Source organism: Ptychodera flava, chromosome 8 (assembly GCF_041260155.1).
Source record: "Ptychodera flava strain L36383 chromosome 8, AS_Pfla_20210202, whole genome shotgun sequence".
In the NCBI taxonomy this organism is placed as follows: Eukaryota; Metazoa; Hemichordata; class Enteropneusta; family Ptychoderidae; genus Ptychodera; species Ptychodera flava.
Window position 1 is genome coordinate 5,938,666 of NC_091935.1, and position 26,596 is coordinate 5,965,261.

Here is a 26,596-nt window from a genome sequence, read left to right on the forward strand (position 1 = left end):
GCCATGACGAGTAACCATCATTGCAGACGGGTCGGTTTTCCTTGTATGCTGTGTAACGGATAACGTAGAGGTACAGGTAGTTTCAAAGGATCGATATTTAAATTGGACCAGCTTTCAGATATCTCTTGAATTTCTTAAGCGTAATCTCCTCCTCTTAAGTTCTTCATATTTCATCATCTTAGCCTCGTTGTGATATTGTAATGTCTTGACGCTTTACAAAAGACACGGAATAACATGTTCTTTTGAAAATGTATTTAAAAGTGGTTTCACACTGCTAGATTTTAAGATGTAATGACAAAATCATTTCTCTGTACAAAAGAGCCTTGAAATAATGTTGACTAAAGCGATGTTTCTCAACACTTTTGATAAATAAATCATTGTGTTCCTTCATTGCTTTGTCAGCTACACATTTTCTCTGTAAACAACCTAAACGGATTTAGTAAGATGATCTGCAACCATTTCGCAAAATCTATCACCAATATAAATCACTAGGCCATATGTATGTTGGGGTTAGAGCCCACAATCTTATTTGCGCTAGTGATATGGATGTCATTGTATCCTCAGACAGCGTCGAACTTAAAACAATTATAAATCTGAAAATTTATTCAGAAAAAAAAATTAGCACATGCAGCTTTTCTCATTTGGAAAACTTTTTTTTAGAAATTTACAATGATAAAAAAAAAATTTCACAATATCATTGTGACCACCCCCTCCCAAGATCTAATGCTCCGTCCCTAATACAATAATTAGGATCGCTTTTCTCTGATCTTCGCTACACTGTTGCTATCCAAATGTGACAATCTGTCGCGAGACTCCCTAGCACCCGTGTAAAATTTAACGTTGTTCGTCTGTTTTTCCGATTTTGATTTCTAAATTTAAAAAACGAATTTGAGATTCGAGATTATAACGACAAAACTAAATTCGAAAATCGCGTTGAATTCTGAATGGTGAGAACAAAACATGCAATATCTGAATTAGAACTAACCCAAAAATTGAAATTACACCTAAAACCGAATTCGTCGATTTCAGGAAATATTAGAATTTTACTTGGCCGCCATTAGCCACGGACCGGATCACCATCTGTTTAATTGTTCATTGGTATTTCTTACGGTATAATACATTTGGAATGTAACAAGTCACTGAAATATGTGTTCAAGACACAAACTTGTAGTTATAGTTAGACTATAACACCAATTAACATGAAAACCGTTAGTCCATGCACTATGTGCCGGGTGTTGATTACAATAATTATTTTCACACACTTTTGGCCCCAATTTTACGTTTTCATTTGGTTTACAACTAAATTTTCTGTGCTGTTTCCAGATCTGTACTTATTCTAGTTCGGTGGAATTACAATTGGAAAGAAGATGGAAACTAATAAACAAAAGAAGCAAAATGAACATGGACGGAGAAAGCTGGCAATTTAACTGCCATAAGCCCATATTAAGAGATATGGAAAAAAGGAGAAAGAATTGGGTGACGACACGTTACGGTGGGTGACTACGCAAAACAAAACAAAACAAAACAAAACAAAACAAAACAAAACAAAACAAAACAAAACAAAACAAAACAAAACAACAAAACAAAACAAGACAAAAAAATTTGTAATTTTCTTCGTAATTGTATATTTGTGACGTTGAGTAGACAAGAAACATGATGAGGAAAGTCAATGTTTCAAAGTGTTATTTTTCGAGACACATCGTATATAAATACTTGTGCGTTACTTAGTCCCTTTGATTTTATGCAGTGTATAGTTTATGACATTTCAGCCCCCAGCCACGTAGGAAGCTGATTAAGAATGGGGAATAATTGCTGCATCCTTCCAGTGTAGAGATCTTAAACGTTCCGTACTAATGATTATGACTGAGTGGCTTGCGCCAAACAAGTTTTGCCATCTCCCCTGTCCCTTGCAAATGTCCACTGATTACCCCCACTAACCTGTCTTATCTCCACTCCTTAAGTTATCCAGTATGATCCTCTTTGTGTAGAACCACTCTGTCGTCTTGATGCATGATACCCAAAATTGTTGGATGTAATACTACAAATAAAACTACGGAGCGGTTCCAGACGATGTTTACTGTCTGTAAATGTTATACCTATTAGTAAATGGACGACTGTAACCCGATTGAAGTTTGCAATTAAACTAAGCGATGTATTTGTCATTTATTTTCTTTTTTACTTATTCGTAGTAACGATTTCTTTTTTATTTTCTTCACTTTGACTTGCTAAATCTACATTGAATGATAAACTTGATGTAACAAACTTCGCCATAGTTTTCCTTTCAAATAATCCACACTAATAAACGCTTACTACATACTGACCCGGAACACACACACACACACACACACACACACACACACACACACACACGATATAAATAGATAATTATGTATTCTGAGAGAGAGAGAGAGAGAGAGAGAGAGAGAGAGAGGAGAAAGAGAGAGAATGAGAGAGAATGAGAGAGAGAGAGAGAGAGAGAGAGAGAGAGAGAGAGAGAGAGAGAGAGAGAGAGAGAGAGATTCCTCATCCAAAGCAAATATCCGAAGTTTTGATGACGTCAACTTAAACAATGTTTAATTGCTGAATTCACGATTGTTTCGTCTTCTAGAACAACGGACTCATTGTCTGACAAATTATATCAGGATGCTCACCTGACAAAAGCAGACTCATTATCTGAAAAATTTTATCATCTGGCTTCTCTCCTGACAACGCAGTCTTTTACCCTGAAAACGCAAACAGGGAACGGTAATGACAGGTATAACAGGTCTATATAATATATATACATTTTGTTCCCAGTAGACTCGGAAACAAGGAGAGAAGAGAAAGAAAGTATTTAGCATGATATACACACCGCAGAAGGAAGTTTCACGTTCTCTACTTGTCTAATTATGTCGGCAGCTGGATAGCATAAAAAACAAAACGTAAAATAGGATCGACTAATGAGGGCGATCATCATGTTAGCCCTCACAGAATGACCTGTTATACCTGCCATTACCGTTCAAAACTTGTTTGGCGCAAGCCACTCAGTCATAATCATTATCAGTCATGCAGCTGTCTTCCATGGACGCTGTAGTCTCTGGTGATTAATGTCACGAAGCCCCCATTAATCGATCACACTTTGGTGACATTTGCTAAAATGTAAGTTCGGGAATACTAATTACTGCTCAAATAGTTCATAAAACATTGCTTTAGTAATGAATAATACAAAACATAATAATTTGTCACTTTTTGCGCCATAGATTTATAACTAAAATACCCACCTCCTACCTCCGCTTCCCTGTGGTAGTGGCATGTTTAAAAGAACGTTTGTATTTGACAACGCGAATAAAACCTGATATCCCACCCATACTTTCCGAAACCCCTCCTACAGATTCAATGGCGACTTCCTTAGTTTGGAGCAACTGAAAGTGCGCCCTCAACGTAAGAAATTCTCAGTCAAAAAATTGAAAAATATCATCTTTTTTTGTCAATTTCTCGTCATAATGCCAACAAAGGGTGTCGTGAAGTCAACAGATTTGTAAAATAAGTGCAACCCAAATGATCTGTAGGGCATAGGCGGTTATATAGGCTTTAAATCAAGCGCAATTAAACAAAAACCTGTATTTTATCCACTTTTCCTCTAACGGTCAAAATTGACTCCGATTGGACTGGTGAAAGGGGTTTTGGAGAGAAAAAGTTAACAGGCTGCTTTTAAAGGCAGAGTCCGTATCGCCTCTCCGGGGAGGGGGATTCCTGATGTTGAGTGTGTTGTCGTCTTAGGATTTTGTGAACTGTATAACAGACGTTCAATTTTTGGAAAATACTATGAGAACGCTATTAGATTTATTTAAAATACTATGACTAAGATATGAAAATTATTATGACAACAATATTTATCAGAGTGATATTTGAGTTGTATCTTACACCGTTCTTCAAATCAAAGAGGAAAAGTGGTCCATTTTTATCTTAGAACTTTTCTATCACTTGTTATGACCTTTGCCGAAGGTTTTAGAAGCCATCCGGCCTAACGCACTCTCCATCACAGAAGTCGATGAATTGAAACTCGTTTTGCCGGGAAAATCCTTTCTCTATTGAAATCACACTTGACGGTAAACAATACATATGCAAATCATTCGATCAGGTGTCATACCGTCTCTTACAAAGAAACAGAAAGTTCAAAGTTTAGGAACGATTGATGATGCCCTGATTACAAGGTCAAGATAAGTTGGACTGAAGCTATTACTGTAAAATAAAACAACCTTTTCCTTTACGCGTTCCCTCCAGATAGGTAAAGAATGACGAGTCTAGGCAGGCAACTGCGTGAATCTTATCGATGATTTCGATTGATTGGGGCATTTGAATAAATTTGTTGTTTTCAGGGCTTTATCTTGCCTTCTATAGTAAATCTTTCTATTTTCCGAGCGCTTTCACTTAATCTGAACTTCATTTGCTGTGTGTTGTCCCTGCCAATAGTAAAACGGTATATTGAATTAAACTCCTCTATTCCAAACTATTAGCCTCATTTTATGAGCCGGGGTAGTAAACAAGTAGTAGGGTTATCGGTTTTTGCCGATGGGGAGGGAGTTGAAAAGGCAGAATAACTTAAGATGTAGGGAAAGGGCAGGTTAGTGGAGGTAATTAGAGGACATTTTGCAATTGAATCGTCGCAAAAGGGACAGGGAAGATGGCAAAACTTATTTGGCGCAATCCACTCAATCATAATAATTATCAGTCATGCAGCTGTGAGGTGAGAATTCTGGTGATATAATTTGTCGGACAATGAGTCCGTTGTTACCGAAGAAGAAACAATCGCGAATTCAGCAATCAAACATTGTTTAAGTTGACGTCATCAAAACTTCGGATATTTGCTGAGGATGAATCTCTCTCTCTCTCTCTCTCTCTCTCTCTCTCCTCTCTCTCTCTCTCTCTCTCTCTCTCTCTCTCTCTCTCTCTCTCTCAGAATACATACTTATCTATTTATATCGTGTGTGTGTGTGTGTGTGTGTGTGTGTGTGTGTGTGTGTGATATGAAAGTCACGCGCACAAAGGGCGTGCTGAAAAGTATGTCTGATTATCTAAGTTACGCGCCCGATGGGTGCACCGTAAAATGCAACTGAATGATGAAATTCGTGATTGGCACGATGCATTTAAGGTAAGTATGAGTCCGTGTCGAAATTCAAAATAACACTGCCCCCCCCCCCCCCCCCCCCGTATTGGGCATTTTAAAAACATGGTGATCCCCCATCACCAAAAGTCAAAAACAGGGTGACACCCCATGGATGCACCGGCCCCCCGGGCCTAAGAAACTCACCAGTCCCTTATGCAGTGCAGTTGGCATACGATTTTATACGATTCAATACAATACTCATCGTAATGCCATCAGTCAGTGACGATACTACTCTACAATGCCCACAATCATGAACAATTTCTCGCCGCTAAAACTAGTTCATTTGAAGGCTGATGATAGTGTTTTGACAAACACATCTAAAGGGTGGGAGAATTGACCGGGGGAGATTTGAAAAAAGTTTGAGGTTATGCCGGGACAGTATCGAAAAATACTGAGATGGTAACACAGGCGCTCCTTAGCTGGGTAGTCTGCTAAGAAGATCGATTTTCGGATCGATCTATTGATCCCGTAGTCGATATGCCCGCCACTAAATACTCACAGGTTGCAGTGGCGGGCATATCGACTACGGGATCAATAGATCGATCCGAAAATCGATCTACTTAGCAGACTACCCAGCTAAGGAGCGCCTGTGGATGGTAAGGGGAACTTGAAATTGTATCGGTGTCCGTCTCAGAATGCACAAAAAAGCACCATGTTGGCTAACAATTTAAAAAAATCGACAGAAGCAGCCGGGACAGCCCCCTCCATATCCACCCCTACTCGCACATTATGTGTACACCTTTCACCTATAGAACGAGAGATGCCGGATAATCAAAACCCCCAAGCTACTCATGCCACGTTTATCATATACATTTGTAATAGACCAGAAGCTCGCCCATGCTGTCTGTAATATTGTGCACTTTTCAATACAGGAGATAGGAAATAAGTCACCCCAATATTAGGAACAGTTGCTTCAATTTTTGGCATTTTTTCAGTATTTCAAAGTTATGGAGGGAATGGAGTCCGGGAATGGCGCACTATCGCTGCAAATCCCCGTTTAGTTGGATGTCGGGCTGCCAATTAGTCCAGTCAATCTACGAAATTTTTGGAATAAATAGACAGCTGATCTCGGCGGGAGAAGTGCCTTGTAGCATCGACTTAGAAAACTCCATAATCAGCAACGATATAGTCGACTGCAAACCTTTCCTTTGCTACGAGTCCAAACGTTACAAGAGAAGGTCACAAGGGCAAGAGAAGTTCCGGTCGGGAAACCTGTTGCCATGACAACTCGGCAGACAGACCATGTAACACTTGTAACGTTTTGCTTTAATCTTCGCTACACTGTAGATACCCATATGTAAAATTTTATCGAGAGACTCCCTAGCATACAAAAGAAAGTTACGATTGTTCGTTTCTGTTTTCTCGATTCTGGTTTCTGATTTTCGAAAACGAAGTTTGTAATTCGAGACCGATACTGCAGAACCAAATTTGAAAATCGTCCTAAATTCTTAATAATGAGTACAAAAACACAATATCTGAATGAAAACTAACCCCAAAAATTGAAATTACACCTAAAATCGAATTCGCCGATTTCAGGAAATATTAGAATTTTATTTGGCCGTCATTAGCCACGGACCTGATCCACGATGATGCTTTTTACGGTAAATTTCCTCTGTTATAATGTATGTGGAAAGTGTTATTGCACCGTGTACAATCACAGCCGGCCATGCTTGAATATATGATTAGGGCCTATGAGTGATGATGAGTTTTAGTTCACTGTCATCGGACTAAGATAGTCCGTAAAGAAAGTAATTTACCTGAGTTTGAGATTTCTAACCCGAGCAAAATGTGACATCGACTATGGCATCCTCAACAAATTAATCGCGACTAAAACAGCAAAGCCTTGCATGCCTAAAAGTTTTTTATTCCAGAGTACTTGTAAGGTCAATGACCCTGAGCGACCCATATTGAGTGCAGAAAATGTTTTATTTTGTTGCTCTTTTTTGTGCCCAGTTTGAATTTTTTCCAATATCGGTGGATCCTTTGTGGAGATGAGTTACTAGTAGTTCACTGTCATGAGGACAAAGATAGTCCGTAAAGATAAGTAATTTCCCTGAGTTTGCGTTTTCTAACCCGAGCAATGCTTGCATAAATTGAGCTTCAGATTTGAAAGGTTCTTGAGAAATCAGTTTTAGCTCCCAATATGTTATTCAATGTCAGAGGAAACTTTGTGGAGATTAGTTAGTGCACTGTCATATTGATCATAATCATGACACAAGATGTAGAAATGTGACCTTCATGTCCCTAGGTACAACAGTAGATTTGGTCAATCTTCCATTAAATTCGTTGGATCAAAAATTTGGAATAATATTCCCAAGGAGGTAAGAGATATAAGTACTAGACACAGATTCAAAATAGCATACAGAAATCTTTTTCTCTCGCGATACTGATATTGTATTTTCTTATATTGTTTTGTCTTCAGTGTCTTCTGTTCAATTTCTCTAGATTTGTAGGAATCTCATCAGTTGACACTACCAGGTTCATCAGCACCTGTAAATTTCTATTTCATGGAAATTACTACTGGCAGGGTTGGAATTGATTAGTTGGATCACAACTATTTTCCAACCTCTCACCCACATACTTTGCTGTTTATCATACTTTCCACTGTATGTATAGTGTTTTGTTGTCGTTGTTGTACATTCATTTTTTATTTTGGGAATAAACTAAACTAAACTAAACTAAAAACTAATCCTACTGTATGTGACCAGCTGAGAGTTTGTGGTTTCCAAAATTATTCACCCCTTTTTGTTGAATATATGGACTTCACATTTGTGTGGTTTCATTGTTTGGATGGTTATTGTGGTAGCCAATGAAAATGGTGATTCCACAACTTAACAGGCTAAGCCTGTCGTCTAGGTGCAGTACTTGACCACTTTTGTTGCAGTAGCACCAGTGCTTTTAAAATGGATGTACTCACACTTTTGTGGTTTCATTGTTTGGATGGTTATTGTGGTAGCCAATGAAAATAGTGATGCCACAAATTAAGAGGCTAAACCTGTCGTCTAGGTGCAGTACTTGACCACTTTTGTTGCAGTAGCACCTGTGCTTTTAAAATGGATGTACTCGCGTAGGATGAATGTTCAGGCAGCTGGGTCTAGGCTTATGAATACGTACATCTACATTGGCGACAAAACTAAATTAGGACTCAAAATTTGCCAAGTGGTTTGTTTTGTCAGATTATGGCTGATTATTGCCAAAATTTTTGCATCAGATTTAAATTTCAATCGTGAGAGAAAATTATTGACAAAAACATAAACAAAGACTGGATACATTATGATGTAAATTTATTGTTAGCTGGGAAATAAAAAACTATTTCCAACGTCTAAAAATGAATACTTTTGTTATGTACACCTAAGAGAGGGTGTCATATAGACCAGTATATATTACAATGTGTCCTTAATAACATTATTGAGAGTATACTTGGGAGCAAGAAATAATAATTTCATCATGTCAATCACTATTATTATAGATTCTTAGATTTGTAATATTTACATATAATAACGACAAATGAACAAAGCTAATCACACAAAAATCTTGACATACTATTCATATGTACCACAAAGATATTGCAATTCATCTGTGCTTGCAAAAAGCTGAAATATATTGTTTCTAAATTTACAGTGTAAAAGATTTCACATGAACATAGCTATTATCCCAGATATGAGGGAATTTTGACAGGGTAAATGAACAATAATATTATAAAATTCCACTATGAATCATCACAAACAGTTGAAAGAGATAAAAAACCAAACATTTTTTTACTTTTATGATTTCTATTTTGTTGAGTTTATCTATATCTGCACCACTCTTTGGACATGTGTAGATAGAGTGATGAAAATATATTACATGCATAAAAAATATCAATCAAGTTAGGGAAGCTTCAGACAACCCACTCGACCAATATGGCTGGAGAGCATTGATGTAATGTGCGATGGACAACAATGTCACATGAAACCACCTAAGTCAGTGACAACTAGCTAACTTTCACATTATGTTTCTGGAAGAGGTTCTTCAGGTGGTACTATCAGCCCTAACTCTTCTAAGAACTTCTTGGCCATCTCTTCGTAATCATCGTAAGCCATCTTCATTTTCATGTGGATTTCTGCTTCGTCTGGTTCTGGCGGTTTGGCCTGCGACAAAGGATCAAGCAATTTGTAATGTTACAATCACTGATCATGTTCATTACATGCAATTAATATCTTTTGGGTCATCATGATGACACAATAGAATTACAAAATGTTACGAAGCAGCAAGTTGTTTCGGTTTTACGAGGGGGTCATCTTTATTTACAGCTGGGAAATCACTCAAAGAATGATGATCCAAAAATTTTCAGATGTCAACTGTTTAAGTATCACCAAATGATGTTATTTTAACATCAAATTTTAAAAACTACGAAACATGTTTAAGCAGCAAATTGATCCTGTTTTTTATATAGTTGAATATTGTTGACTGTTTCGTTTCTTTGGTTCCGATAAAGTCTCAAAAGCACACCTGACGAACACGAGGCCATATCTTCATCACGAAAACAATGAAGTTTTCTTGGGGAGCCCTCCCATAAATTTGAGAAGCACCTGAACCTCCTCGAATTGTGTTTATTTCTAAAACTGGTCAGTGTTGGCCCTGTATCCTTCAGCTTTGCTGTCTCCAAACTATTAGTACAAATTTCTGTTTTTAAACCAGCTGCGGATATAATCAGCATAATTTTGATATTTGAACAATAACATCTACATTCACGTGACTTTGATTGTCGATCTGTAAGATCACAGAAAATTAAGCATTCTTTCATGTCAATTCAGGGCTGGCACTCGTGAAGTGTCCCTCCCTGGGAGAAAAAATGAGTAAATTTTCAACATATCACAATTGGTTGTTACACAGTTACCCTACTACCCTTCTATCAGTTCAAAAATATAGGATTGTAAAACCATGTAATCATGATGGGTTACAGGTATAGCCCACTTAAGGACAAGCATGCCAGCACAAAGTGGAGCCAAATTTACCCATATTACAATGACCACCATATGTGAAGTCATTATCAAAAATACTTACAGACTGTTTCAAGGCTTCATCTGCGTCTTTCTGTCTCTTGTCTCGTTCACGGAAGTCTTTGCGCTCATCCACAAATTCTAGCCGCTTGACCTCACGGTCAAAGTAATTGGCAACACTGGTGACCTAGGGTAAAGGTCACAGAACAAAATTGAAATAAATGACTGAGATTTGCAAGTCATCAATACAAATAATTGTGCACAATATTAAAAGTCTTCATTGCCTACAACTGTAAATGACTTTCACATTATCTTTTCTTATAAACTGGCCACGCTATCTTTTCATACGCATGCAAAATTGACACATGAACTACTATCATAAATAATACTACAAAAACATTAGACTTTCACAGTTTTGATGTTGAGGCCACATTCACTGGGATTTAATTCATAGATTCCAAGGTAGGAAGAAAAGGAAGTTTACTGTTTTGTGACATCTTCACATTAATACAATTTAGTGGATTTTATCATAAAAACAGCAGAATTAGATGTTAGTGAATGATAAATGTTTCTGTAATAATCAACACATAATGTAGGATAGTCCAAGAAAATTGATAATATTTCAGAGCAATATATATGGTGATGGGAACGGGTTGTGAAAGTATTTCTGTACCTCATTTGATGTAGCATGTCTCAGTGTCCATGGCACTTCAAGGATATGCAGTGTACCCACATTATCAGCAATGGCTAGCAAATGCTGCTTACCTGTAGGGACAAATGTAACGCCATTTTAATACAGCAAAAAATGTATTGTGTTATCAAAATGAACAATTATAGACCCGCTTTCCTTTTCCTCTTTGTGCTTTCCTCAAACACTGATACTGATATTTCTTCCAAGCTACTTGGCAATATATTCTGGTGATATCAAAAAGCCAACTGACATTTTAGTAAATGGTGTATTTCGCTGAACATAAAATCAAATTGAGCGATGAATCAATCCTCTGAAGTCAATTTTGTAACTTTTCACCAAATCTTTTTCTACATAGGTCCTATTTTGCCATGGAGCTCAGAACAATGGCCTTGAACCAGTATTTGGCAGTGACAGGGTGGATTGACCTGCTCAGTTTCCCTGACTCATACTTACTAGACACAGCCCATGGAAATATTGCAGTGATGGTGGCAGCCGTTACGTTCTGTGTCAGAGATGGTTCATGCGTTCTATCAAGCAGATCCCACACATCAACATTGCCATCAGACCTGGCAATGTAAAACACACCAGGACGTGAAGGACTCCAGTGACCAGCTGTTAGCTTCTTCTGTGATAAAGCTGACACAAGCAGAGGTCCAGACTGCAGGGAATTATGATAAAAAGTTGATTCAAGTTAAAGTTAAAATGCTTCATAGAAGCTGCACTCTGATTTTGAAACATTCATTTCATATAACACAAATTTGCATATATCATTTGCGGTAAAAAAGGCATGTACGCAATGCTCTCTCATGTAATGTTTCTTCTTCTATACACTTTTGGTAATGTACTTTCTTTGCCTTCTCTACGTGCATGCATGCAGTACATACACGGAATAATACCTTTAATTCAAATTGGCAAAAAGTTGGACTAAGTATGGTAAAAGATAATTATGTTTGCATGACTTGTTGAAATTTTTATTTACGGCTGTAAATGAACAATTTTATTCTTACCAGTGCTACACGCATCCAGTGTTTCATTGAAGATAGATATTTGCATAACTAACTTATCATAAAAAACCTTCATCAATGCTCATGTCAGTACAGTATTATAACAATAATTTATAGTAGCATTATCATTGACAGTTATGAGTGTTTTTATCTGATATGATACACACACTTACTTGAACACCTTCTTTCCAGATACTGAAGTTCCATCCACCGACACAGAGCAGTATGTCCTTGAAGAACGGAGACCTTTGCAAGGTGTTGATGGTGCTGTCATGTAATAGCTTACTCCATTCTGGTCTCTGAGCTGTATGTTAATGATACACAATGTGACCACATCTTAATTTCTTGTATTGTTTACTCAAAAAGCTGATCAGTAAGGCTGAAATTTTTGAACGTTGGCAATTATGATGCTGTTATACATAAAATCAGTGTTCAACAATTTTCTTCTTTGACAACTGTTCCGAATGTTGGACCTCATTACTGACTGATATTGAGTTAAAAATGCTGTGCAGTCCCACTTGTGAATGAAACTTCACATTTCATAGGAACAGGTAAAAGTGCAACAAAGCGAGGGCGCACTACCTGGCAGTATAACATTACTATAGAAATAACGAGCGACGCGCTGACCGTTAACGTTTATTTGTGGGCAAGGGCGAGAGGAAAGCCAAAAATTAACGGGCGAGGCTTGCCGAGCCCGTTAATTTGGCTTTCCTCGAGCCCGCGCCCATAAATAAACGTTAATGGTCAGAGCGGAGTCTGTTATTTCCATTATATTATCAGCGAACCCAAGAAAACCGTCAAAATTTCCGAAAATTTCAGGAGCGAACGACAACTGGGCCCCAGAAACTGAGCAATACACGACGCACTGTCACGCGCGCTGTAAAAAATTGGCAAATCCGGAGATATTTTCAGAAAAAAGTATCTCAACTTGGCCCACAAGTGCTCCATTTTATTTTGTGATTGATTATGATTTACGTTTGAGCTGTAAAGTTACGATACTTTGAGTTGTTAATCTTATTATTCATATTCACGGGCATGTAAACAAACCATTACTGTGTATTTGTGGTCAGTCACGTGGTTCAGCTCGACCAATCAAAATGCGACGGGCAGGGCATGGTAATATAATGTTCCTGTATCCATTAGTGTTTACATTTGCTCATTGTATGTTATCTGAATTCAAATAGACTCATAAATTGTTGTTAACAAAACTGGTATATTATAATTGGAATCAAGACATGACACATTCAAGGCAGATAGCTTAATGTAATACTCACGTCCAAGTTTGCCAGAGTCAGGATCTTTCTCATACTTCCAGTCACAGTACACTAGCTCACCGTCCTGTGGAAGCGAGGAAAGATTTTCAGAACTAACTGAATAGTGAACATACTAGATGTGACATGAATGGAGAATGTAAACTGAAGGCCTAGAATAGGATTTACTTTCCAGTTTGGAATAGATGGTTTGAAATCAAATGCAACTTATGTAAAAGTGCTGACCGCATTGTGACCACAGAAAGTTTTTCAAATATTGGCAACAAATGCACAATTACATACTTTTCAAGTTGCAAATCAAACATTTCCACCACAAATAATACATGTTTACACCGGACTTGATTCCATCAAAGTCATCCCAAGGATTGAAATAATAGTGACATTTTTAAAGGCAAATGGCTTAAAACAGCCATCCAAAACATCTCTCTAAAGACTAGATGGTATTTTTTGGTAAGTAAATTGCGCAAAGATACACCTAATGGGGCTTGAACATGGAGAGTACAATCTGGCAGTGCATGGTCATCAAATTGATTAATAACCCTAGGTTTCAGAATTGTGCTTTGATTACACCCTATTGTTTTAAATGGTATGGTTGAATCTAAATACAAACCATAGGGGTGAAAGGACTAGAAAAGTTGCAAAAATTTCTTGCACCTCATGTCAACATCATGTCTTTCTGATTGTTTGATAATTGTCTAAATCTTTTGAGGAAATATTGATTTATATATATGAAGAGAGCAAGGTATGATTTTTTTAACAATGTCTTTAAGCACCCACCTCTGTTCCTACATAGAATTTGCTTGACACATTTTCCAGCTGGCGTTTATCCTTGGCAGATCCTGTTCTCAGTGCTGTCAGATGGGTTGTACTGGATAAGTCAGTTTTGTTGTCAGATTTCAGCTTGTCCACTGGAAAGAGAACACCAAGACAATATCATCACTTCCATATTCATTACACGTACATAGATATTGAGTGTGTTCAAGTTGCATTTTAAATGAATCTATTAACAAACGACTAAATGGATAGCCGCATAAATGTCATGTAATCGTGCATGAATAAATGACTAAGCACATAAAAAAAAATTATTTCAAGTGTGACGCTGCAAACTACAAGTGTAAAGCTCTGTTACAATTTATGCATGAGGCTGTACACAATAGCAGTCTTTCAGAAAAAATCTGGCATATATCATTGATCTATCAAGATGTCATTGTACAAATATCATGACTGTACTTTACCGTCCACTTTTGTTTATTGTTTTTTGTTTACCTTTTATGAATACATCATGAAATACAACACAGCAATTCCTCATCTTTTCACCTGATTTGCTACAATATTTTGTAAACACTTACAGACACTCCTATCGCCTTGTCTCTCTTTGATGGAGATTCTGGTCGGTCCATAGTCTCCACTTCCACCATCCAGCCTGGCCAGTGGCAGCTGAAATCATAGATGACGTGAATATTACTGTACAGCTACTGTCAAACTTGTTTTGTTCATATTTTTGTTATTTTAAATATTCACTTACTAATATGATTAGGTGAGTGGTTGTTGAATGAATAAAACACAAACTTCAGTGAAGTAAAATGAGAAAGATAAATAATCTAACAAGATAGCTTTGCTCTTGATAGTCTTTTTAAAATGGTACAGCATCCAATGTACACAATGTAATTCATATAGCATTTCATTCCAGGGGGTGTAAGACTTTGATAAAATGCTGGCCTAGGATGTACATGTATGGGTCTTTTCAATGGCACTTTGTCTACTTCATTCATTTTGGAGATTATGCAATTGAAGGAACATGACAATCTTTGAATTGAATCCTTTAGTGTAACTGACTGGTGTATTGACAGCTGCTATCACACTGTACCTTGAAATGTGTTACTAATTCAAAACATGTAAGAAAATTGACTGTACCACATGTAGATGGCAAGAGTGAACTCACTGATTCAATGATTCATTAATGCTTGAGTTCGATGGGACTTACCCTGAGTAGTGGCTTCCATGTCAGGTCTAGATGTTTGAACGTTGTGGGTATCTGGAATGGGTTGTTAGGTTGTGAATCCGACTGTATGATATGACCTTTAGGTGGCTTGGTCTCCCATAACAAGACAGACCTGTGATGTACAAATCAAGCAAAAAACAACACAGTAAACATTAATGGTAAAAGTATAAATGTCCTTTTTTAAGAAGATTCAGGTGTCAATTCCACAACTGATCAACTTTTGTGATATTCTAATAGATAGAGATGATCACTATTTCATAGGATTATATGAAAAACTACCTACCCATCCACAGCACTTGTCAAGATCTGCGTACAATTTACAGCTTTGTTCTCATAGACAATACCAAAACGATTAATCTGTTGAAGAGATGAAAGATGTCAATACTTTACCTTTTAAAATAAATGTCCACCAGCACAAAGCAGAATTGATATACATTTTTTTCTAAATATTGTGACTTGGAATGAGAAAGAAACCTTTGATCTAATCACAAAATTAAAATTTTTTTCACCTGTATTAAATATTTTAGTTAATTATTTTGCTGTGCAAAAAGTTCCAAAATGGCTTACAGAGTGACAAGGTGAAACTGGTGTCACTCTTATAGACTGAAAGATCAGTGACTGTCGCTCAAGGGCGCTCTCTGTGTTCCCCAAAAGAGAGCGCCCTCAACGATGGATCTTCCAATTCACACTCATTCCTGCCACAATGAGAACCACTTGCAATGTTTTCCAGCAACCAGGGCATCTGTGTAACAAGACTTTCATCCAAAATATCAATCAGACCATTCCTTACCTCCATGTGGTCAGGCACCCACTGTAAATCTGTTATCGTTGTCTTGTGGCTGTGTTCTATCGCTGAAACTGCACAGTAACGTATGATGGGCGTCTCCTGGGAGTTCTCATCTTCAAAACCAGGCTGAAATAAACAAGGAGATGCTACAGTCAGCTCACAAACAGGATAACATCTGGAGTCAGATCATGTTAGTGGCATGTCAGAATCACACATACTCATATCTAATCCTACAAGATGCAGAAGATCAAATTTCAAAATGTTAGTAAGAAAGTTGCTGGCTGCAGATAACAAAATACCTTTACTCAGTCCATATAGTACGGTAACCAGTGACAAGGACTGGGTTGTACTTTGAAAAACGAAAAAAGACTGGTTTTGGTATCAGGCTATAGTTAATGTAAACTCAATACAAATTTGAATGAGATCACAGCAATCCTAAAAGTGGTTAGAAGTTTGAAAAGTATTTTAATAATATACTGGCAAAAATGCATATCTGTTATGGAATGTGATAATTTTAAAGACAAAACATTCACAATTCGAGAATTCTAATCGACATATTTCTAAGCATGCTACCAATATTTTGAAAGTGATACTAAAATTTTTGAAATCTATCTTGCTCCAATGTTTACTTACTCTTGATGTGTTAATAGACAAGACAGAGCTTTGAAGATTTCATGATTATTGGCAAAACAATTTTTGTTCATAAATTTTAGATTCAAATCATGTGAACCACAACATTGCAAGCACATCACTACAGCTATATAAATAGAAATAGACTCCTTTGAACCCATTAAATTCAAAATTCCAATGAAGAGCAGACGAACTGCATGCTATGTGAACCAGATCCAAGTTGTTTAATACTCAACATGGGCTAATGGTAATGTGTGTTTGAATATGAGTGGGAACATGGAAAGTGGAGGAATGTATGTGATGTTTTTGTTTGCATTGCAAAATATTAACAGGACTAATGACCATGATATGAATGCCCATATGAAACGCTGCCATGATCAGTGACTGCTTTCCTTACAAGGCATTGAGCATCTTTTGATTTGATCGCACAGAAATGTCCTGTGATCTGATATTTTGATACAAACTTTAAATGTTCAAGAAATACAAAACCTAGGTAATACACTGCAACAATATTGAGAATAGAATGGTATGGTGAAGCACAGCAAACCCAGCACACATCATGTTACCTTGTTGTCATTTGTCGGCTTTGATGGGAAAAAGTGATTGTTGTAAAATGACAATTAATGATTGTGATGTGAATGATAAATGAGACATGATTGTGATAGGATGACAGCATTACATTACATGGCACTGTCTTTTGTGATGTGCTATTGAGAAATTGCTAAAAAGCATTTTCCAGAAAGAAAATTACTAAGCAAAGAGAAAGGCAAACTACTGCAATCATCAGATTTTGAAATATTAGTCATCAACTATGACATTAAGATTTGTAATTCTGAATTTTACTGAGATTACCAGGTAATCTATACAGTTAATGAAGTTTAAAAATTATGTTCTTGCGACAGATGTAGGTTTGTTTCCCATGGTATTGTCCTTTAAGGCTGACTTTGAAAAACACCTTTCACTGTATGGCTGAACTTACCAAACTCATCATAGTGTTTTTCTTTGTTTGTTTTCCTCTAGGGTTGTTTTTCAGTCTGTCTGCCCACCTGGTGATATCCCAGAGGACCACCTGGCCATTGATGCAGCCGCCTGCTATGATGTTCGGATCAACTGGGTTGAAACGGAAACAAAAGATGTCGTCTGGAGCTTCCAGCAGCAACTGTTGTAGTGGAAGATGGGGAAAAAAACAAGGAAAGGTATGTGATGAAAAATTGGTTTCATACACTAAAATCTCAGAAATCTAAATATTGTTGAAAGTATCATTGAGAAAAGTTTGAGTAAAAGTTTAAGTCTTTCACTTTCAAGGCACATTGTTGACAATTGGGTAGTTGAGAACATCAAGCTCATTTTAACAGTCATGATATAGAAATGTTGAAAGTCACAACTTTGTGCTGAACAATATTTGGAACAAGTCATTGACAATGACATAGTCCCCACTTGTAAAAGGAGTATTAGTCTTGATGGGGCAGGGAAATGTGGTCATTAAGAAGTATCACTGGAGTGTATAAGTTCATATCTATGGGCACATAGGTTTATGTCGTTTTTCCCAATTTATAACAAGAGGCATGTCTAAGTTATGGTTCTAAATCGGAAAAAAGATCAGACCTCTAGCTGTGTTGGCCAGCCAAGAAATACATATGTGCATAACAAATGAGGTACGACATGTGAAATTTAAGGTCTAATATCCTATCAAAATTGAAGCGTACAGAACTTGTGGTTACTGAGTTATGCATATATATGTATAATCAAGGTCTAAGGTCATCAAGGTCACGTGACGTTGATAAAAAATTGTATTGCTAAGTTATCCCTATATACCAAAAATCAGACCTCTAGCTCTATTAGCTCGCTCAAATTAGATATGTGCATAATTAATGAGGTACAATATGTGGCATCATAAGGTGTCCCATCATACCATATATATGAAAGGTTTGGCACTTGTGGTTACTGAGTTGTGGACAAATATGTATATTTGAGGTCAAAGGTCACCAAGGTCACATGACATTTTGTCAAAAAAATGTATTGCTAAGTTATCCCTATATACCAAAAATCAGACCCCTCTAGCTCTATTGGTTTGCTCAAATTAGATATGCACATAATTAATGAGGTACAATATGTGGCGTCATAAAGTGTCCCATCATACCATACATGAAGGGTGTAGCACTTGTGGTTACTGAGTTATGGACAAATATGTATATTTGAGGTCAAAGGTCACCGAGGTCACGTGACATTTTGTCAAAAAAATTGTATTGCTAAGTTATCCCTATATACCAAAAATCAGACCTCTAGCTCGATTGGCTTGCTCAAAATTAGATATGCACATAATTAATGAGGTACAATATGTGGCGTCATAAGCTGTCCCATCATACCATATATGAAGGGTGTAGCACTTGTGGTTACTGAGTTATGGACAAATATATATATTTGAGGTCAAAGGTCACCAAGGTCACGTGACATTTTGTCAAAATATCTGAGATATCTGCGTGAACGGATGGACTCACGGATGGACTCACGGACAGACATGACCCAATCTATAAGCCCCCTGGACTTCATCCGTGGGGACTAAAAACTGTGTCACTGCATCCTTTTTGCAATATGAATACGATGAGAAACTAAATTTTTATTTTTCTTGGCCTTATACATGGGAGTCTATGGACTGCCTTATACATGGGAGTCTATGGACTGCCTTATACATGGGAGTCTATGGACACTGCCTTATACATGGGAGTCTATGGAGGTGAAAACTAAAAAGTCCTCTAACATGGCCAAATTTGATTGCATTGTGAAACAAATCGACGTGCATCTGTATGGGGTAGGGTACTATCCTTGTGCAAAGTTTGAAAGAAATTGACCTGGGCATGTCTGAGATATCTGCGTGAACGGACGGACGCACGGACGGACGCACGCACGCACACACGGACGGACATGACCAAACCTATAAGTCCCCCCGGACGGTGTCCGTGGGGACTAATAACTGACACGTTTGAGAAGTAAAACATCCATCAGCAATATTCTTTCACAATTTTTCCAGCTCAAAGGTCCTCTTAAATTTGGAAATATGTTTGAAATAGAATGCACTTGTTCAGGGTTTGCAGGTTGGTAAAAGTTACTCATGTTTCTAACTCATTTCAATCTCAGCTGCCGAACAAAAAGTGAAACTATAGAAACTGTACGATACTCCAACAAGTTTTAAATTAATGTACTGAAAAGTACCATATTGAAGCGTTGAGTAACATTAGCAGCTAATCTGAAAATTTTATGAGTTCATTACTACCACATCATCATTGCAGCAGCCCTGTCTAAGTAGTACCGGTAGTGTCAAAAGACCACTGAACTCTTTCTCACCTGTGGATGGATAGGGTCTGTAAAACTCCACACCAATATCAGAGATGGCGTCATCAAAACTTTGGAGGCATTTTCAGTTCTTTCATCAAAAGACAGTCTCTCAGCACACGATACGGCAATGATTCCCTTGATAGCTGGGTGCCAATCAACTGATGTAATCGTCTTCTCTTTACTGAATTGTAAGTCGGTAAATGACTGATATTCCTGTGAGTGGAGAGAAATTATCAAGTTTTGAGAATGTCAGAGTATATCACTTGATAGGAATTATTAGACTTTCAGGCTGTCGTTTAGTGTAAGCTTGAACTTGTTTATCTACAGGTCTGGCAATGACAATTCAGAATCTTAGTGCAGATACTAATGTAGCAGTGTGGTAAACAATGAACCAAATTTCAGGACTACCAATGTTCTTTTGAAGTCAACTTGGTGGATTTGCATTTCCACTTGTCTGGTGAATCAGTAGATAGCATTGTAGTGCATCTGTATTAGAAAGAAACAGAATTGTACTGCATCTGTGGGAGAAAGAAACAAACTGAGTACACAACCTAGCAAGTAAGACCATACAACTAGCATGTAGGATCACCAGACTAGATTCCGGAACAACCATACAGGCATGAAGGATCACCAGACTGGGTTGCAGGAACACTGGAATTGCATTGACTACCAGATAAATACCACAATAGTATTCAGCACTGGATGCCATCTGATGCGATAATGATTGGTTAGCTTGGCAATGCAATGCAGAGTTAGAGAGTTTCATGTACCTTGAGATGGTTATCTGACTTGCTGCCAAATGTACTGTCCTCTTCAGAGAGAGCCATCCAATCATCAAAGAACACATCCATGATTTCATTCTGTTGCAGAGCCAACTCAAATCTGGGAAAAATAAATAACATTCATTTGCAATGCTGTTTCAGTTTCTTCCATTTATCATGATTATGCATGATTAAAATATCCAATACGACAGGTATGTGTTATTGATTTGAAAAGATCTCAGTAAACATCTGTTTCCTCTTTAATCAGAAAGACATCCAGAGTGCCAAATCACAATCTACGTGCAGTTTGACTTACAGAGATAAGTCCTGTGATGCAGTTCTTGCATAATAGAATGTATTGTACCTGCTTTACAGACAGTTTCTGACTATTGAGTTTGCATATACGGCCTAGCATAGATAAGTTCGCATGTAAAATCCAGTTCCATTGTAGCAGTAGGGCTGTCTATTGTGACAAACTAATTATGTAAATGGATTGTCACTGCATCCCAACTGAACTCAATCATTTGTAGTGTCAAATTGTAATGAGGTATGGCATCTAAAGTAACAGGGATATTATATCTACCTTGGAGCAACTTCTGTGATGAAGACCTCCACAGCTCTGGACGTTGACAACTTTTCTTTCTCTTCTTCATTGAATTCCCTTGGGACATATTGAGTGGCCGCATTTCTTGGATGTTTCCTGTTGTCAACAAGAAATTGACATTTTATACGCTGACTTGACAAAAAGGGCATGCCACACTAATGTGGAATATTTATATTTATTTATTTATATTTATAACGTGAAAGGCATTTGCTCTGCAAATGATATTGTTTGATTTTACAGTCTGTCAGGTTTTGAATTAATTTCGTTCTGTAGGCTGTTGAAAATCTTGACTTTTGTAACACAGCTTCCTGTTTTGTGGAAAATAGTTTCTTGCAACAGACCTTTATGTGCCACAGAAATAACATCATTTTAATGAATGTAAAAATATTATAATCTTACCATTCTGTCTGAGAGCCACTTTCCACCAATGTAGGAATAGCCTGCGTCCCAGTCTCTTTTTCCATCTTCTTGATGTTGAAACTCTTGTCTTCATACGAAGTACACTCGATGTAACCATCTTTGGCGTCACCGGCGTTGCGATCGCTTAAAGTAACCGGTGCACCAAATTCACGACGCACCCTACTAATGGTGAATTTCACCTACAGCAAAGAAGAACAAGATTATGGTGATGTGTTAGTACAAGAGCTAAATGATTAAATGTCACTAGATTTTTTTTCCATTTTGAAAAAATTTCTCTGGTTGTAGAGCAGATTACAGTACTCGCTACAGGAGACAACATTATTTTGCACAGTTTCATGTTTTGCTTTTCTTTTAATGGTTTAAAAACACACTTTGAGGCAAATGTCCTTATCCAAGCATTAATAAAGCAATGCCAGTGAAATGTTGTTTGCTGACTTTTTGTGTTGTCATAGTTACCCTTTCTCGTTGCTCTTCAACTTTTTCTTCATCTACTTCGAATTGACTTCCTTGTGAAACCCACTCTTTGGGTTCCGGTGGAATGTATCTGTAGATGATCTCCTCTTCTGGTTCAGCTTCACCCTCCCCTTCCTCTTCAGGGGGCTGAATATGAATGAACAGTTGAAGTCAAAGCATGCAGAGATATCAAGAAGACAAAATTTTCTCTCTCTTAAAAGCATCCTTCAAGGTAGTATGCACCTTAGGGATAGATATTTAGACTCTCAAACTTTTACAATACTTTTTTGATCTATGGCTTGTTGGGGCTCATTTCAAAGCTCTTGAAGAAAGTAGTTTTTCACTCTCTCAACTTTGTGAAAAACGAAAATTTTAGTTTTCTCCATAGAGTTAACACAGTGATGGCGGCCATTGCAAATTTCAAATATCGGTAAATTTACGGTAATTTACTTCTCTAGCACCAAAATTTTCACAGTGACCCAAATTTTTGACCTTGATTTGGTAAGAGAATGGAAAACTTGCTTAAGAGTTTATTAAGTATTTCAATTTTAGACGCATGTACTAGTACTAGTTTAATGATTTTGTAGTTTTCAATTTGTGGGAATGAAAACTGCATGATAGCAAGTATGGCAGGACTTTAAAAAACTGGGCCCACACTGAGTAATTTTACAAATTAACACAATCCTAGGGGGTCTAATGGTTTGAAAGCACTGTGGGAGGCCCCTTAGAAAATCTCATATTTATTATTAAAAAAATACTGTGCCCAGTGTCCTTCAGGTACACCCTGAGTACAATGCACATATTGTGATAAGATTATGGTGAATGCAAAGGTACACAGTTTGTAGTGCAGTGCACAGCCCTCAGCTGCTGAATTAATGCAAGTTTGTAATTCAACTGTAACCCACGGAGCTTTGATCATTTCTGATGTGGCTATTGACCTACAGCTCTGTAGGTGCACAAGCCAGATTGGTGTGACAGGCAAAAATTACATTTACTTGCAGCTATCTAAATCATGTTGAAGGTAACACTACAAGCAAGTAATCCAATATACTACTTAATACATACATGTAGAATTCTCTCCTTGGCTTCTTCTGTGAGTGCCATGTAGAAATTCTGACCATACTTGAAGTCATAATCATAGATGACAAGGATTTCATCAGCTGGGTAATCCTGAAAAGGAGACAAACATAATGTATCACTAATCTAAATCTGAAATTCATTCATTTTATGCCCTGGGATCCAAACATTGAAGAGAAGTTTACTTTTTCATGCACCAAAGAAAACAGCTGCGACAATATGCAAGAAAGAAATTATTTTAAATGAGATTAAACTGACTGTGTTAAAATGTTCTCCGTGTCAGATAACCTATAATCTCTGTCTTGATGATCCAAAGAATACAGAGAATGCATTCCTGGTGATAGAACAGTTCACTGGGGAAACTTAAACAACAGAAAGCTAGTAAATTTTCAAAGGACAATATAATTTCATTTGGGTAGAATGCACCTCAGGGACAGATATTTTGACTTTCAAATTTTTACAATTCTTTTCTGATATACCTCTTGTGGGAGCTCATTTTAAAGCACTTGGAAAAAGAAAAATTTTCACTGTCTTAGTTTTTAGAAAACGAAAATTTTATTTTCCCCTATGGAGTTAACACAGGGATGGCAGCCATGTTGAATTGCAGATGACAGTAAATGTTAGGTAATTTGTTTCTCTAGTACCAAAATTCGCATGGTGACCCCTGATTTTCATTCTTGATTTGGTAAAAAAATGGATGATAGTTTCATAAAGAAAAGTTCCAGCAAAAGTTTCACGTCTGTCACTTTCAAGGCGCAAACTACCTTAAATTTGAGCAATCACTCACCAAGACAGTCTGTTTGACAGGATGGAAATCTGAGATGGCAGCCCTCATTTTCATGTCTTGTATAATTTCCTCTTTAGGGATTAATTTATGTGGCTCCTCCGTTGTCACATCTTCATCAACAGTTACATGAAACAGCTCTTGAGTCTTACTTGACAAGAAGAGTGGCACTATATCATCTGGAGGTGGGCCTGACAGTGAGAACATACACATTTTTGGAAAATGAAATATACACATACCTTTTTTCAAAAAATAACCTCTTTAAGATTAATTCATTCGGAGTCTGTATGAAAATTATGACATACATCACTGTGGCTAGACTGAAAGATCTGTTACTCAAGGACGCTCCCTAAGTGCCCTCGAGTGGTGGATCTTCCGGTCTACACTGTGGCGTATACTTTCATTGTTCAATATCACATTAAGTCAGTAAAAATCAGCTTTTCTTATCTGACTTTATTGTGAAATAGATTTAGTAAAAATTATGTTTATATACATTTATGGCAGTCTCAAAATTGTCTAGTGGATGATGCTATGCTTTACTGGTTTTAACCAACTTGACCTGAGTAAGAGAGTTGGATTTGTCATAAAAAGAATTCAATAATATTTTTAGTTTCCTGTGTTTTACCTTTGACTCTTTAACTTTTTTCTGAAAAGTATGGTAATTTTACTTCATAAACAGTCAAATTTGCATGTAAACATATCACACCCTCTGATATGTTTGATTTGTCATGAAGTGCAAAGTAATATTTGCTACAGTTATAGGGAATTATTTTGACAACTTTTGAATGTATTGAAATAACAGAAGGGAGGAATATAACCTATGTTTGATTTTTGTTGGGTGATAGTTATTCTTTAATAAACCATTCCATTGTTCATTCACCTTCTTTCTCTCCATCTTCAGCTTGTTCTTCTTTGGGTTCAGTGTCTTTCTTTTGTTTACCTGTGAACAAATACAACAGATCAATTAAATACCATTTTATGTAACAAATAGGTGCAGCAGTATATTCTCAGATTTTGCAGTGAGTAGTGTTTTTATACCCCTTTTTCTGTGGTCGAGATAGAGTTGCATTTCTGATGGTCTTTGAAAAACTAAAATTTGTCAATGACAAACTACCATGGAAAACAAGTTTGTGGACACATTTGGGATATTCGCATTAATCTGTTCATCCATAATTCCCTGTAAACAAGTCCACAATAACCATTGATAACGATGGGTTAAGACCAAGCCACAGTAATAAAAGGGTTCCAATTTTTTGAGGATGGTTGATTGAAGAGTCTTCTTAAAACTTGCCAAAAGAGCCTCAGCCTGTAAAGTAAACCACAGTTGTCAAAAAGACTTTCCATACAGAACTGCCTTTCTACATAGACAGTGGAGGGGAAGACTGTCCATGCATCCATGCATTATCCCAGTTGCAAGTGGAATTGATAATCTCACCTTTGGGACTGCCTTTTCTAGCCTTGGGACTCCCTGGTTTTGAGCTTTTCCTTTGTGATGGAGGACTTTTTGGAGTTTTTCTGCCACTTCCTGCGCTACCCTTCCTTGGTGATGGACTCCTTGCCTTAGTAGAAGCACCACTTTTAGGTCGACTTGGTGGACTCTTGGGGCTGCTCCGACCCTTTTCAGGTGTTCCTGATTCTTGACCTTCAGCTGGTTTTTCCTCATCAGCCATCTTAACAATATTTTAAAAACAACCCTGCAGAAATAATTGTATCATAAAGTGAATAATTAATTAGTGAATTTAAGTTATGGCAAATGTTAGAACAAATGGATGATAATAAAGAATTTCTACTAAATAAAAAGACTACATGTGAACAAAAATCAATTGGGGAAACATAAAACAGGGCAGTTTGCAAATTACGTCATAGTTCTCTCATTAATATGCAAAAATAATATTTGTCTGCAAATTTACATTATGTTTTTGTAAATTATTCATGCAAGAAAGAAACTACAACGTAATGGGTGACTGCTAAATTTAAGATGTCTTGAGCATGCAGCTATAACAAACCTATCCAGACAGTACTGTTACTGGTAATAAATGCAATTATTGGGGAGAAGTATGATAAAAATGCCTTAATTCTTCACTCTGACAAAACAAAGACAATGTATAGATATGACAGTATTGACTACAGACGTGTGCTTAAATTTGGATGTTTAACACTAGATTCTAACACAACACTGACCAAATTTTGCATGTATTAATCTGTCAATAGACACTCCGTTTATATAAACACTGCCCCTACAAGCCTGTTGGATGACGCCTTTATAGTAGTACATTCCTGCAGCGAGGGTACCTCCATACAATTCGTGTGTATGCGGACATACGAGCGCGGTCCCTCCACAATTTTGTGGAGGGACCGTGATCCGAGGAAGATTATTGCTCATATGAAACTAGTTTGTGAAGTTGAAACGAATATACTGGCTTGTGCTCGTGAAGCTTACAAGGACAAGTCAACAAAGCAACCAAAAAGGAACGTGGGAGCTTACCGAGTACGCGAACGTGTCCTGATTCTTGAAAATTTGCGATTCAGTTTACAAACTTTCCGCCATATTGGATCCCTGTTGCCATAGAGAGGCGCAATGAGAGCCCCTAACTCGCTGAAAATTATTACCCTACGATTCCTCAAAGAGGGCGCTGCTCATCAAGCCCAGC

At 37.2% G+C, this 26,596-nt stretch overlaps 1 protein-coding gene across 3 annotated transcripts; it reads right to left on the reverse strand.

Moving 5' to 3' along the window:
* Positions 1 to 8,413: 8,413 nt before the first annotated feature.
* Positions 8,414 to 26,558, reverse strand: LOC139138284 (dynein axonemal intermediate chain 3-like). 3 transcript variants are annotated; one of them, XM_070706594.1, is made up of 23 exons: positions 26,431 to 26,558; positions 25,381 to 25,639; positions 24,826 to 24,885; positions 23,949 to 24,136; positions 23,150 to 23,254; positions 22,088 to 22,231; positions 21,611 to 21,810; positions 21,191 to 21,307; positions 20,617 to 20,728; positions 19,856 to 20,059; positions 17,493 to 17,672; positions 17,080 to 17,097; positions 15,887 to 16,009; positions 15,380 to 15,453; positions 15,079 to 15,208; positions 14,444 to 14,531; positions 13,872 to 14,002; positions 13,098 to 13,161; positions 11,997 to 12,127; positions 11,273 to 11,477; positions 10,802 to 10,893; positions 10,193 to 10,315; positions 8,414 to 9,276 (listed from the first exon to the last, which is right to left on the reverse strand). In XM_070706594.1, the coding sequence occupies exons 2-23, from the start codon at positions 25,613 to 25,615 to the stop codon at positions 9,136 to 9,138; spliced, it is 2,865 nt and encodes a 954-aa protein (XP_070562695.1). In that variant the 5' UTR covers positions 25,616 to 25,639; positions 26,431 to 26,558; the 3' UTR covers positions 8,414 to 9,135. The 3 variants fall into 3 exon arrangements, with proteins under 3 accessions (XP_070562695.1, XP_070562696.1, XP_070562697.1); XM_070706595.1 differs by having other exon boundaries at positions 25,381 to 25,651; positions 26,431 to 26,503; XM_070706596.1 differs by lacking the exon at positions 17,080 to 17,097.
* Between the last annotated feature and the right edge of the window lie 38 nt (positions 26,559 to 26,596).

Excerpts from the sequence above, each read along its gene's own strand:
- LOC139138284 (XM_070706594.1), bottom strand. The coding sequence starts at position 25,615 with ATGGCTGATGAGGAAAAACCAGCTGAAGGTCAAGAATCAGGAACACCT. Across the intron at positions 21,308-21,610 it reads AGTGGCTCTCAGACAGAATG|GAAACATCCAAGAAATGCGG; the intron begins GTAAGATTATAA and ends TGTTGACAACAG. Across the intron at positions 9,277-10,192 it reads ATGAAGCCTTGAAACAGTCT|GCCAAACCGCCAGAACCAGA; the intron begins GTAAGTATTTTT and ends CCTTTGTCGCAG.